Consider the following 13,465-nt stretch of genomic DNA (forward strand, 5'->3'; position numbering starts at 1 on the left):
GTAGGAAGAAGGTGCTGCTTCGCCAGCAGCGGTAGCCCCAGAAAAGCAGGCTGCTTTGAGCCGGAACTATCTGGTGAACCCCTTCTCAACCCCCTCCCAGGGTCCGACACTTCGTTCCTTCAGACAAGTTTCAGGTAAGGTGTATCGATTCTATCTATCCACGCAAATTTCTAGCGAACACCGCTAAGATTACGATCTCCGACACAGACTCAGGGAGAAGGGCGTTTCCGACTCCAAACCGCTTAGCAACCACCGGCTTCCTCCTCCGCTTGGCCACCTCCGAAATCCTCTTCCGGGGCAGAGGTCGTCCCGCCCCTCCCCGCGTCTTCTCCAAGATGGCGAGCGGCGGCGGCGGGGGGGTTTCGGTGCCTGCGCTCTGGAGTGAAGTGAACCGTTATGGCCAGAACGGTGACTTCACGCGCGCTCTTAAGACCGTCAACAAGAGTAAGTGTCGGGGCGGGCCCAGGCCGCAGAGAAGACGCGGCCTCCTTCCGGCGCGCGCGACCACCTCCGAATAGACGCGGGGATCGGAGAACGCCGCCCGCGGCTCGGGGGCCCGAACGCCCGATGGGCGTGGGTTGCAGCCCCTCTGCTCCACCAGATCAACCCAAGGTCCTGGGTAGCTTAGAGCCACGTGTACTTCCCTCTTTATCCACCGCTGGGTAGTGAGCGTGGAATTTAAAGAGACCGCAACTCCATGCGTCTCTTTCAAACTGTTTTCTTATCCGGCTCCTCCGTTTTTGCTCCTTAATTCGGAACTATCTCACATCACCACCTTTTCTCCTTCCCTTTAGAGGAATGATCAAGACAGTATTGCTGAGGGAGCTTTTTCTGCCGCATCGGAGGGAGGAATCTGCTAGGGACACGTAGTTTAGAAGCTGGTGCTGACAAGGTGGAAGCTGTACAGAGTCCGGAGAGGGAAAAGGGCTGGATATGGATGTTAGGCCTGTCAGTCTCATAGATAAAATCTCTCTCCAGTGTCATTAGATCAGAAAATGTGTGTGTGAAAGCACATTTGAAATAACATTTGAAATTACGTCGGAAGAAAAGTTTGGCCTGGTTTTTTTTTGTTTGTCTTTCGGTTTTGGGGGGCTTTTTGCCCCGTAACTGGTAAATCTTGAGTCAACTGCCTTTGGTTTGAGGTTTACTCATTATATTCATTTATCCTTTACTATGTAATTGTAATAGGGCCATGCTTTTGTTTTGTTTTGTTTTGTTTTGTTTGTTTTTTAATGCTCTCTGTCATGGTAAAATCTTTACTGAAGATGCAGCCTGTACTTGGTAGATTTGAAAAGTGATTACCAAGACAGGGTTTGGCTGTTTAAAGCAGTAACATACAAAGTATGTCAGTAGCATACAGGATTATGTAATTTTCAATATCCTATTGTTAATGTAAAAAGAAGTGATTATGCCACAGTGCACTTTTGGTAATTTCAGACATTAAGGAAAATAGCTACTGATTAGAGTTAATTTTATTCTTAAACTTGTTTTGAATTAACTTTAGCTTTTGGCTAAACCTGCAACCAGTACTATTCAGTAGCAGTGTAATAAGTATTTGCAGGAATTATTTAATCACGGTTTTTTTTTTCAGTTTGTTGATCAATACATATTTTCTTAATTGGTAAAAATTTATATGATTCTTACACAGAATTGGGTTCCTAATGTTACCCAGGGGCAAGGGGAGTGATTGTGGTCATTTTTACACTGAACAGCTGTTTAGCTTTCAAACTTTGCCACCTGAGTCTTTCCTTGTCCTCTTTTGCTCGGTCGTCTTAGGTGAAAAGGGAAATATTGAATGGTTTTTGGAAATAGTGCCAGCAAAATAAGTTGCATTTGTATACTTTACAGCTTATAGATTTTTCTAAAGTATTCTCATTTAATCTTCTTTATAACTTTCATACTAGTTTTGCAGATCAGAAAACTGACATTTTGCTGTGAAATGATTTGCCCATGACCTGAAGACACTAATGACAAGCTTGTACTCAAACCTAAGTCATTTGCTTCCAAATTCTACATGAACTTTTTTCTTTCTTGGTGAACTAATGAAATATGTAGGATGTAGCATGTGTCCTAAGGTGAAAAAGCTGGAGGAGATCGCTCCTTTCTCCTTTATTTCATTATTTAAATATTTATTTTTGCTACAAGCATCTTGGAAATCTATCTCATTGGAAATCTTACTAAATTATAACTGTCCTTTTGCCACTTCTTAAGTTAAAAATGAAGATCGGTCATTTTTTTTTTTAAATGTTTCAACTGATTGTTGCTGCAATAAAATTGGAAATATAGCTTCTTGAAGCAGGGGGTGGGAAAATTTAGTAAAAATGTGAGAAGGGAATGGATTTTAAAATTTTTTCCTAAAATTGTTCTCTAGTACTGCAGATCAACAAGGATGACGTAACTGCCCTACACTGTAAAGTGGTATGCCTTATCCAAAATGGAAGTTTCAAGGAAGCCTTGAATGTCATCAATACTCACACTAAAGTGTTAGCCAAGTAAGTGATTCAGTTAGTTGTTTGTGCCATTATTAGAAATAATGGTTACCATAGCTATAAACATTTCCATGGGTTTTTTTCCCTCACTATTCAGTGATTTTTTTTTACCTTTTTTGCTTAGCAATAGTATTTCTGAAACTGGAAGGAGCAATAGTACCTTTTTTTTTTTTTAAGATTTTATTTATTTACTTGACAGAAAGAGCACAAGCTGGGGGAGCAGCAGGGCAGAGGGAGAAGCAGGCTGCCCGCTGAGCAAGGAGCCTGATGTGGGCCTCGATCCCAGGACCCTGAGATCATGACCTGAGCTGAAGGCAGACACTTAACCGACTGAGCCACCCAGGCACCCAGGAGCAATAGTATCTTTGTTTTTTTTCTGCCTTAGGGAGCATTTTTCTTTACCTCTGTCTTCCCTTTGAACCACTAAGAAGCAGGTAAACTGCTGAAGGATATGGGTCATAAATGTAATGAATTCTTGGAGGACATAAGGAGAACAACTCAGAAGTTTAATTAAAGAAAAAAAAGGCAGAGAGGGAGGAACATGTAGGGTAGGGATGTATAAGTAGAGGCCTTTAGGATGGTATGGCAATCTTCACCTGACTTCCATGCCTATCTCCTTTGAGAAGTGTTGAGATGAGTATGATTTTAGGTCAAGATCATTCGGTGTCAGAGTTCTTTAGCAGTCTTTAGAATATCTAGCATTTGTTGTTGTTGTTAATCTTTTTCATTTATTTCATCATTTCACGAAATGTGAATTTATATTCTAAATTTTTACTGTAATATGATTTTTCTTTACAGTTATGCCTAAGCCGCAAAAGAAATGTGTATTGAAATAAAGTTTTTTGCAGCATATTTACTCTTTAATGAAATACTGGCTTATAAAGTTAAAAACAGTGTACAGTTGACCCTTCAATATCTCAGGGGTTAGGGCGCCTGGGTGGCTCAGTTGGTTAAGCGACTGCCTTCGGCTCAGGTCATGATCCTGGAGTCCCGGGATCGAGTCCCGCATCGGGCTCCCTGCTCGGCGGGGAGTCTGCTTCTCGCTCTGGCCCTCCCCCCTCTCATGTGCTCTCTCTCATTCTCTCTCTCAAATAAATAAATAAAAAAAAAAAAAAAAAAAAAAAAAAAACCTTCTTAATAAAAAAAAATAAGAAAAAAAAAGAAAAGAAAAAAAAATATCTCAGGGGTTAGGGGCACCAACCCTCCGCGTAGTCGAAAATCTGTGTATAACTTTAGACTCCTCAAAAACTGTACTCATAGCCTACTATTGACTGGAGGCCTAACAGATGACATAAACAGTTGATTAACATGTATTTTTATGTTATATGTATTATATACTATATTTTTAGAATGAAGTAGGCTATAGGAAAGAAAATGGTATTAAAATCATAAGAGAAAATACATCTAAGATGCTATACTGTATTTATTGAAAAAAATCCACATATAAGTGGGCTCATGCAGTTCAAACCCATGTTCAGAGGTCAACAACTATATAGTATACTTTTTGTATAAGAAAAGGAGGATATAAGAATTTATATGTGTATTTTCCTGTATTTGCAAAAACAAACACTAGGTGAAGAAACAGTGAATAAAAGTCATTTGGAGGTAAAGGAGAGCAGGATAGATGTGAATAGCAGTGGAAGTAAAACCTCTTAGCATATACCTTTTGGTATGGGGGCAGTTTGAGCCATATCTATACAGAAAGATTGAAAACTAATTTTAAAACTTCAGTAAAAATAAAAAAGTAAAGGGGACACTACTTTCTAGTAAACATGTTTATACTAAAATTCAGTATCTTGAATTTTGGTTATTTTGTGACATAGGGAGATTTTCAAATAATTTTTTTTAGGCAAGTAAATAAAGGATATTGTCATTTGCTTGATAAGTATTCTTCCTCATGGGTTATGGTTAAAACTCCAAAATGAGGGTCGCCTGAGTGACTTAGTTGGTTAAGCATCTGCCTTCGGCTCAGGTCATGATCCCAGGGTCCTGGGATCGAGCCCCACATTGGGGAGCCTGCTTCACCCTCTCCCCCTGCCTGCCGCTCCCCCTGCTTGTGCTTTCTCCCCCTCTGTCAAATAAATGAATAAAATCTTTAAAAATAAATAAATGAAACGCCAAAATGAGTTTCAAGTGTCACGTTAATGTGATGAGTTGTCAATGTAGATAGGTAATGTTTTTATTGTTGTGTGTTTATCAGTTGTTTGGTTACAAGTACTATGTTCTTTTAAGATTTTAGTTACCTTTTCTTTGCTATTCATTTGTTTTTTGAACACATTTAAAGCAGCTTTATAGGGCTTATTATTTGATTAGTAGATTTAAGAAACTTCTGTAATAACCCATTTAAAATAGTGTTCAGGGGCACCTGGCTGGCTCAGTCGGTGGAGCACATGACTCGATCTCAGGGTTGTGAGTTTGAGTCCCATGTTGGGTGTGAAGATTACTGAAAAACAAAATCTTGAAAAAATAAAATAGTGCTCAGATTGTTTTTTTATCTAAGACAATTAGTTATTTAGCTGATTCATGATTTCATTCTTAAATGTTTGTTTCAAAGAATATCCATGAAAGCAAGAGAGGCAAGGGAAATGAATGTAATATTATCTGCCACTTGGGAACTGATTTTCAGGCATGTTACGACACTTTGTCAGTTTCCTCATCTGTTGTTAATGGAGATTAAATGACTTAATATGGATCAGGTACTTACAGCAGTGTCTGGCATACAGTGGATGCTTTGCAGTATTAGCTAATGATTAGATATTGGTTTTTTTCTTTTTCAGTAACTCTCTTTCCTTTGAGAAGGCATATTGTGAGTACAGGCTGAACAGGATTGAAAATGCCTTGAAGACAATAGAAAGTGCCAATCAGCAGACAGACAAATTAAAGGAGCTTTATGGACAAGTGGTAATTACTGCTTTAAAATACATGTTGACAATCATCCTGAGTGGGCATGACTGTACCTGTAGTGAGGAGCAGGGATGAGGAACCTCAGCCCATCCTGATGCTCCACAAAACTTGCCACCAAACCAATTCTTGAGGTTTGAACATATTCCCTCTTCTTGATCTTCACACAAACAGTTGCATATATAATATTCTATGAATAAATTATTTCTTCAGGGTAATTAGAAAATTAGAATTAAAAACTATCCTATGAAATTTTGATTTTAGTTGGAAAGATGAAGGCCAGTTTTGATGGCCTTCACAGTTTTGAAATTATATTTCTAGTTTTTAACACATTTTGTTTTAAGGTTAAAATAAAGTAAATCGTGATAAATAAGAATTTGGATGAATTTAACTAGTTTATGAATTCCCTAAAACTCTTATTCTGAAAGGGTTTGAGATATTTAATTAAGCCTACTGTAAAAATAAAGCTGTTAATGATGAGAGGACAAATGTTTTAGTAGAACTAACAAAACCCTCTTAAAGATTTTTAAAATGTCAGTAAGGGCAAATAATGTAATAAATGTATTGTCTCCAAGAGATACTAAGAGTTTAATAATACATACAGGTTGGAGAAAGATTTGGACAAGTTCATGGATTGTAGGTTTATAAAGAACTTTTAAGGTAAGCTGGGCAAATTTAGGGTAAATTCCAGCATTTTGAGTTTGATGAAGGGCATCAGTCTCTGTCATAAAAAGTTGACTTAATTTACCCAGAGTGGCAGTTATTGCCCTTTGAGAACAACTTGAATGAAATAAGCAGGAATTATGTTTTGTGTACTTGATTATTAACCCTATATTAGCTGGTTTCTGGGAAAAGGAAATAAAGATTTAATATAGTGAACTCTTAGAAAATATTAAGTCCTGTTGTTAACATCTAATTTTGTTCCTGTTCACGGGGGCTTAACAATCATTTTGTGGGTGGGAAAATTTTTTCATTGTAAGTCAGATTTAGGTAGCAGGGTGATTTCTTTGGAAATGTTTTCTTTCAAAACCCACTTAGGCATTTCCCTAACCTCAGGAAGGAAGTAAATACAATGACTTCTATCTGAATCATGACTACAAATCTACAGTATAGTAGAGATTCATTCATTGCAAGTTTTTGAAAGTATTAGTAGCACACAGAACTAATTGAAAAATTGCAAAGGAAAAACTGTTGATTGCCCGTATCATGCTGAATAAGGTTTCCTACTTAGTGATTCAAAAAAGGGTTTGTATGATGTTTGAGACATAATACTATGTTTGTCTTCTCCTCTGATCTCTTACTTGGTGTTTGTCTCCCTAGTTATACCGGTTAGAACGCTATGATGAATGCTTAGCGGTGTATAGAGATCTTGTCCGAAACTCCCAAGATGATTATGATGAAGAGAGAAAAACAAACCTTTCAGCAGTTGTTGCAGCTCAAAGCAATTGGGAAAAAGTAGTTCCAGTGAGTATCCCTGTGTACCCACACAGCTATGAAACAATATTCCTGTCTAGTGTTTGACTGGTATTTTGCTCCATGACAGGAGAACTTGGGCCTCCAAGAAGGGACACACGAACTGTGCTACAATACTGCATGTGCTCTAATAGGACAAGGCCAGCTGAGCCAAGCAATGAAAATCCTACAAAAAGCTGAAGGTTGGAAGTTTATTAAAATTATGTGTAATTGTAATGTGCATATAACTTAAAACAGTATTTCCAAAAATTGTATTTGATTTTTGTGAGATTTATAATTGGAAATTATTGATGCAGTGGGAATTTCTCAAAATTCATCTAGCTTTTCTCTTGGCATTTTAGCATGTCTCCCCTATTTCTGTCTAATCCCTAAGCCAGAGTACTTGTCCATTTTCATCCATACCAGACCTTATTTTTGAGGAGGTTTTTTAATAAGTTACTGTGAATATTAAATGTAAATTGAGTTAACATCAAGCATTTACAGCAGTACATGGCATATAACATAAGCATCCAATAAATATTGGTTATCATTATTAAACTAGGGTACTCAAATTCAGTGATAATCAGTGTGCCTTTGTGTGTATGTGCACGCATGCACATACACTGCATTTATATTGGTAACACTATTCAAGCACAGTTTTAACTCCATTTAGTATGTTGTCATATATAACATTTATATGCTTTGAAGCTTTAATTAAGAAAAAAAGAAAAATAGTCTTATTAGCTTATGTTTGGTTTCAACTCCAGAAAGATGTAGACTTTTCTTCTGCATACATATTTCCCTGGAAGCTATAAAAGTGATGCAGGGACTGCAGTGATAGGGAGGGAAAGAAGGTGAAGCAGGGTCAATTTTTAATGTTGAAGGTTAAAATAAAAGCAGAAGTTGGAGCATCATGAGAAGAAAAGTATGTTTGAGATTTATAATTTCTTGATTATACCCAGTATTGACAGTGGTGTGGGAAAAGGACATTCTTATACATGGAAGTTTTGAGTGTAAAAGTAATACTGACTTTGCAGTGGGCAGTTTGGTGACGTGTGGCGGATTTAAAATTTGCATACCCTTTGATCCAAGGATTTCATTTTAAGGAAATAATTAGATTAATTAATAATAATTAGATAAATGAAGAAATTTATTGTAAGGAAATAATTAGATAAATTCATATATGTATGTTTATGAGTGCTAATTGAAGGGATGGTCATAAGAAAAAAATTAGAAACATCATGAGTTTCTGTCCTATAAGAGGATTGGCTAAGTTTTACCATGACCACAAAATAGGTTACCATGCAGTCTTCAAAATAAAAATGTAGATGTGGGGGCACCTGGGTGGCTCAGTCCGTTAAGGGTCCTACTCTGTTTTGGCTCAGGTTGTGATCTCATGGGTCCTGGGATCTAGCCCCACATCAGGCTCCATGCCCATCGGGGAGCCTGCTTCTCTCCTCGCTCCCTCACTCCCTCCCTCTCTAAAATAAATAAATCTTAAAAAAAAAATTGTAGATCTGTATTTATTATAATAGAAAGATGTCCACAATATATTAAATGGGGAAGGTAGGTTTCAAAATAGTATGTAGAATATCATATCACACTTTCATTTTAAAAGTGGCTGTGCATTTGCATTTAAAAAATAGTAATGACAATGCTAATAATGGTTATCTCTTGGTGGTGGGGTTATTGTCTTTACTACTTTTTTGTCATTGATTTTTTGCAATCAACATTTGTTACATTTATATTTTTTAAATGCCCTTAAAATTTTTTTTAACCTAGAGATTACAAATGAAAGAAAAATGCCAGAGAGCTAGAATAGTCAGGGACTGATGGTATTTATGTAATGTTTATTATTATTTATGTTGATGCTAATAATAAATTTCCAAATTTGCTTGTTATTAAAATTATCTTGAAATCTTCTGCCCAAGAATTTAATTCTTGCTCTTCAGAATGGTGAAAGGAATGGGAGTTACCCTGCAATATTAATTTTATTTATTTGAGAGAGAGAGAATGAGAGACAGAGAGCATGAGAGGGAAGAGGGCAGAGGGAGAAGCAGACCCCCTGCTGAGCAGGGAGCCCGATGCGGGACTCGATCCAGGGACTCCAGGATCATGACCTGAGCCGAAGGCAGTCGCTTAACCAACTGAGCCACCCAGGCGCCCATGCAATATTAATTTTAAAACTATTTTTTCCCCATAGATCTTTGTCGCCGTTCATTATCAGAAGATTCTGTAAGTATTCCACTCTTATTAAACCCAAATTTTACACTTCTGACTAATATAAATTTATAGGGTGCTTCATTGTAGTATTTATTGACTTGTTGGAATAGGTGGTGATTTATTAAATAATCACAGTAAAAATCCTCTTGATCAATTATTTGATGGAGTCTTAGGCTGGGAAATTACAATACTAGAATTTTTATATGCCATATATATTTTATTTTAAATTTATATTAATATAAATTCATTCTCTTATATGCAAGGCTCAGATCTTTGAATATGGGTCCTTTCATAGGAATCCCATGCATATTTCTTAAATGAACCACAAATAATCCAACAGTCATGATTTCCAATTGTCTTAAAGACAGTTATGAAGTAGTTTCATTACAGAATCCTTACAGTTGTTGGCCTTTTCACCAATCTTTTATTGTTTTCTGGCGCTCATCTACACAGTAATTTGCTTTTGGAATCACCTTTATCAAATTCCTAAATTTTAACAAACTGATTCTAAGGGAAGTTTTCTGAAAATGATATGTTGTCTTTAAGATTGTGTACCTTTTGAATGTTTGGAATACTTGATAAATATGGAGATCGATTTGGAAAATAACAAGGGAAAAAAAGTTTCTTTTTCTTCTTAGGATGGGACTGAGGAAGACCCACAGGCAGAACTGGCCATCATTCATGGGCAGATGGCCTATATTCTGCAGCTTCAGGGTTGTACAGAGGAGGCGTTGCAACTTTACAATCAAATAATAAAACTAAAGTAAGTTTATTTTATTTTATTTTATTTTATTTATTTTTTTATTCTTATGTTAATCCCCATACATTACATCATTAGTTTTAGATGAAGTGTTCCATGATTCATTGTTTGTGCACAACACCCAGTGCTCCATGCAGAATGTGCCCTCCTCAATACCCACCACCAGGCTAACCCATCCTCCCACCCCCCTCCCCTCTAGAACCCTCAGTTTGTTTTTCAGAGTCTATCGTCTCTCATGGTTCGTCTACCCCTCCGATTTCCCCCCTTCATTCTTCCCCTCCCGCTACCTTCTTCTTCTTCTTCTTTTTTTTTTTTCTTAACATATATTGCATTATTTGTTTCAGAGGTACAGATCTGAGATTCAACAGTCTTGCACAATTTACAGTGCTTACCAGAGCACATACCCTCCCCAGTGTCTATCACCCAGTCACCCCATCCCTCCCACCCCACCCCCCACTCCAACAACACTCAGTTTATTTCCTGCGATTAAGAATTCCTCATATCAGTGAGATCATATGATACATGTCTTTCTCTGATTGACTTATTTCACTCAACATAATACCCTCCAGTTCCATCCACGTCGTTGCAAATGGCAAGATCTCATTCCTTTTGATGGCTGCATAATATTCCATTGTATATATATACCACATCTTCTTTATCCATTCATCTGTCGATGGACATCTTGGCTCTCTCCACAGTTTGGCTATTGTGGACATTGCTGCTATAAACATCAGGGTGCACGTACCCCTTCGGATCCCTACTTTTGTATCTTTGGGGTAAATACCCAGTAGTGCAATTGCTGGATCATATGGTAGCTAGTAAGTTTATTTTAAATGAAGTGTCTTTTATAGGGGGTGAAGTCTCTTTTTAAAGGTTTGTTTCTTTTTGACTGTTGCTTATTGTTCACAGGCCAACAGATGTGGGATTGCTAGCTGTGATTGCAAACAACATCATTACTATTAACAAGGTATGGGATATACATTGCTTTCTTACACTTATATTTTACATTGAAAACATTACCTTAGCTTTATCCCAGGTTAACTTCTTTTTTCCATGACACAGTCCAGTTGTAGCAAAATCACAATCACAGTTTAACTTTCATAAAGATGATTCTGCAAACTATATTCAGGTAATAAAACTTTTTTGCAGTTTTATTTTTTTTTGCAGTTTTTAAGACAGTCTCTGGACTGTCTTACCCTTTTCCCAGTTTATAATAATGTGGAGAATCTATATATTGAAAAATAAATTGTTTTGACTTTATACTAAGCATGTGCATGTTTTATGTGTCATTTTCATCTAGTGAGTCTGAGTACAAGTTTTCTATGTGTAATTCTTTTCTTTCCAGTGGTTTTTATTTTGGGGGAAGGGAGACATGCCCACCCTCAAAGCCACATGTAAAATATTACAAGTATGAATATAAACAATCCTAAAGACTACTGTACTAGTAAAATTAACCACCATTTAGAACATTGTTTTAATAGATGAACATTTCAGATTTGAAATGGAAATCAGTAGAAAATAAGAAAAGTAACATTTGATTTCTTTTGATAAACTGTGTGATTTTTCAAGTGCCATCGTATTTCATCTTCACAATTATATTTTTATTATTTTTAATTAATTGATTTATTTTTTAATATTTTATTTGACACAGAGAGACACAGCGAGAGAGGGAACACAAGCAGGGGGAGTGGGAGAGGGAGAAGCAGGCTTCCCGTGGAGCAGGGAGCCCGCTGCGGGGCTCGATCCCAGGACCCCAGAATCATGACCTGAGCCAAAGGCAGACGCTTAACGACTGAGCTACTCAGGCGCCCCCACAATTATATTTTTAGGTGGCAGTACTTGCTGCCAATTTGTAGGAGTATAATCTGAGGCTGAAAGGAGTTAAGTAATTTGTATAAGGTCACAGCCTGTTAGAGGTAGAACTTGGATTGGGATTCCAATCACTTGACTCCAGAGTCCTTCATGGTACTTCCTTCCTCCAATAGCAGAAATTCAGAGGGTCTCCAGAGCTGAGATAATAGCACTAGAAAGAGTAGTAGTTATAGGATGTTGCAGGCTTTTGGCATGGTTTAGGTTTTCAAAAATTGATTCTGGCATTTGAATCTTAGCAGCATTATATACTTGCCTGTGTTTGTGATTTTTTTTTTTTTTTTTTTTTGGTGTGTTTGAATTATTTGAAGTGCTGGTGAGGATAAATTCTTTTTACCTGATATGGGAAGGAGAGTGTAAAACACTAGATATCTTTTTTTTTTAAGATTTTATTTATTTATTTGATAGAGACAGTGAGAGAGTGAACACAAGCAGGAGGAGTGGGAGAGGGAGAAGCAGGCTTCTCGCGAAGCAGGGAGCCCGATGCGGGGCTCGATTCCAGGATCCTGGGATCAGGACCTGAGCCGAAGGCAGACGCTTAACGACTGAGCCATCCAGGCACCCAACGCTGGATATCTTAATCTTGTTGTCATTATATACCAAACTTTTTTTTAAAGATTTTTTTTTAATTTATTTATTTGAGAGAGATCACAGAGGGAGAGGGAGAAGCAGATTTGAGACTACTCAACGCTGAGCAGGGAGCCCGATGGGAGGCTCGATCCCAGGACCCTGAGATCATGACCTGAGCTGAAGGCAGATGCTTAACTACTGAGCCACCCAGGCACCTCTATTTTTTAAAGATTTTTTAAAAATTTATTTGAGAGAGTGAGAGCAAGAGAGATCACAGAGGGAGAGAGATAGTCAACAGACTTTTTATTCAAAATAGTGCTGGATTCAATAGCTAATGCAAAAGAAATATGAAACTCAGTGGTAATAATTATATCATTTAAAAGTCTCATTCTGGTATTGAAAAAAATTGTGCATGTTTAAATTTTTTACTTTTTAACTGCAGTATTGGTGAAAGAAAAGATCTCTGACCTGGCAAATTTGTAGCTGACCCTTGAAAAAGAGGGTTACGGTTTGAGGGTTAAACAGCAGCATAAGCAAGTGAACATATGGAGAAATACTTACGACTTATGGGAAGAAAGAGAAAACAGAAGTTAAGAGGATACATACATGCTAGTTAAAAATTTTTTAAAGTTTAGATTGAATGGTACCAAGGTATGGAATGCCTTGAAAATCTTTTTTTTTTTTTTAATTTTTATTTATTTGAGAGAGAGAGAGCACAGAGGGGGTAGGGTCAGAGGGAGAAGCAGACTCCCCGCTGAGCAGGGAGCTTGATGTGGGACTCGATCCCGGGACTCCGGGATCATGACCTGAGCCGAAGGCAATTGCTTAACCAACTGAGCCACCCAGGCACCTGAAAATCAAATTTTTGAGTAAGTGCCATGATAGCAAAGTTTAAGTGACATGCAAGATGAATTGAAGTATTAAAATAGTACAGAGGAGAACCAACTAGAAATCTGGTTTCTTAAGAAGTGATTTATGTGAGGGGTGCCTAGGTGGCTCAGTTGGTTAAGTGTCTGCCTTTGGCTCAGGTCATGGTCTTGGGGTCCTGGGATCGAGTCCTGCATTGGGCTCCCTGCTCAGCAGGGAGTCTGCTGCCCCCTCTCCCTCTGCCCTTCTCCACAGCTCATGCTCTCTCTCTCTCAAGTAAATAAAATCTTAAAAAAAAAAAAAAGGATTTATATGAAAGTTTTTTGCTGTACAT

General features: G+C 37.6%; 1 protein-coding gene across 2 annotated transcripts in view; it reads left to right on the forward strand.

Annotated features, from left to right (window-relative positions):
• The first annotated feature begins 283 nt into the window (after nucleotides 1–283).
• SRP72 (signal recognition particle 72) overlaps nucleotides 284–13,465 on the forward strand; it is a 32,755-nt gene continuing 19,573 nt past the window's right edge. For both annotated transcript variants that reach the window (XM_045881094.3, XM_045881095.3), the window contains exons 1-8: nucleotides 284–444; nucleotides 2,372–2,492; nucleotides 5,267–5,390; nucleotides 6,711–6,854; nucleotides 6,934–7,045; nucleotides 9,046–9,077; nucleotides 9,704–9,828; nucleotides 10,735–10,792. In XM_045881094.3, coding sequence (XP_045737050.1) covers nucleotides 336–444; nucleotides 2,372–2,492; nucleotides 5,267–5,390; nucleotides 6,711–6,854; nucleotides 6,934–7,045; nucleotides 9,046–9,077; nucleotides 9,704–9,828; nucleotides 10,735–10,792 — 825 coding nt within the window. In that variant the 5' untranslated portion in view covers nucleotides 284–335. The remainder of the gene's footprint in view (nucleotides 445–2,371; nucleotides 2,493–5,266; nucleotides 5,391–6,710; nucleotides 6,855–6,933; nucleotides 7,046–9,045; nucleotides 9,078–9,703; nucleotides 9,829–10,734; nucleotides 10,793–13,465) is intronic.

The sequence above is a fragment of the Mirounga angustirostris genome, unplaced genomic scaffold (assembly GCF_029215605.1).
Source record: "Mirounga angustirostris isolate CCGP_5_RB_7025 unplaced genomic scaffold, mMirAng1.0.hap1 SCAF_2, whole genome shotgun sequence".
NCBI lineage: Eukaryota > Metazoa > Chordata > Mammalia > Carnivora > Phocidae > Mirounga > Mirounga angustirostris.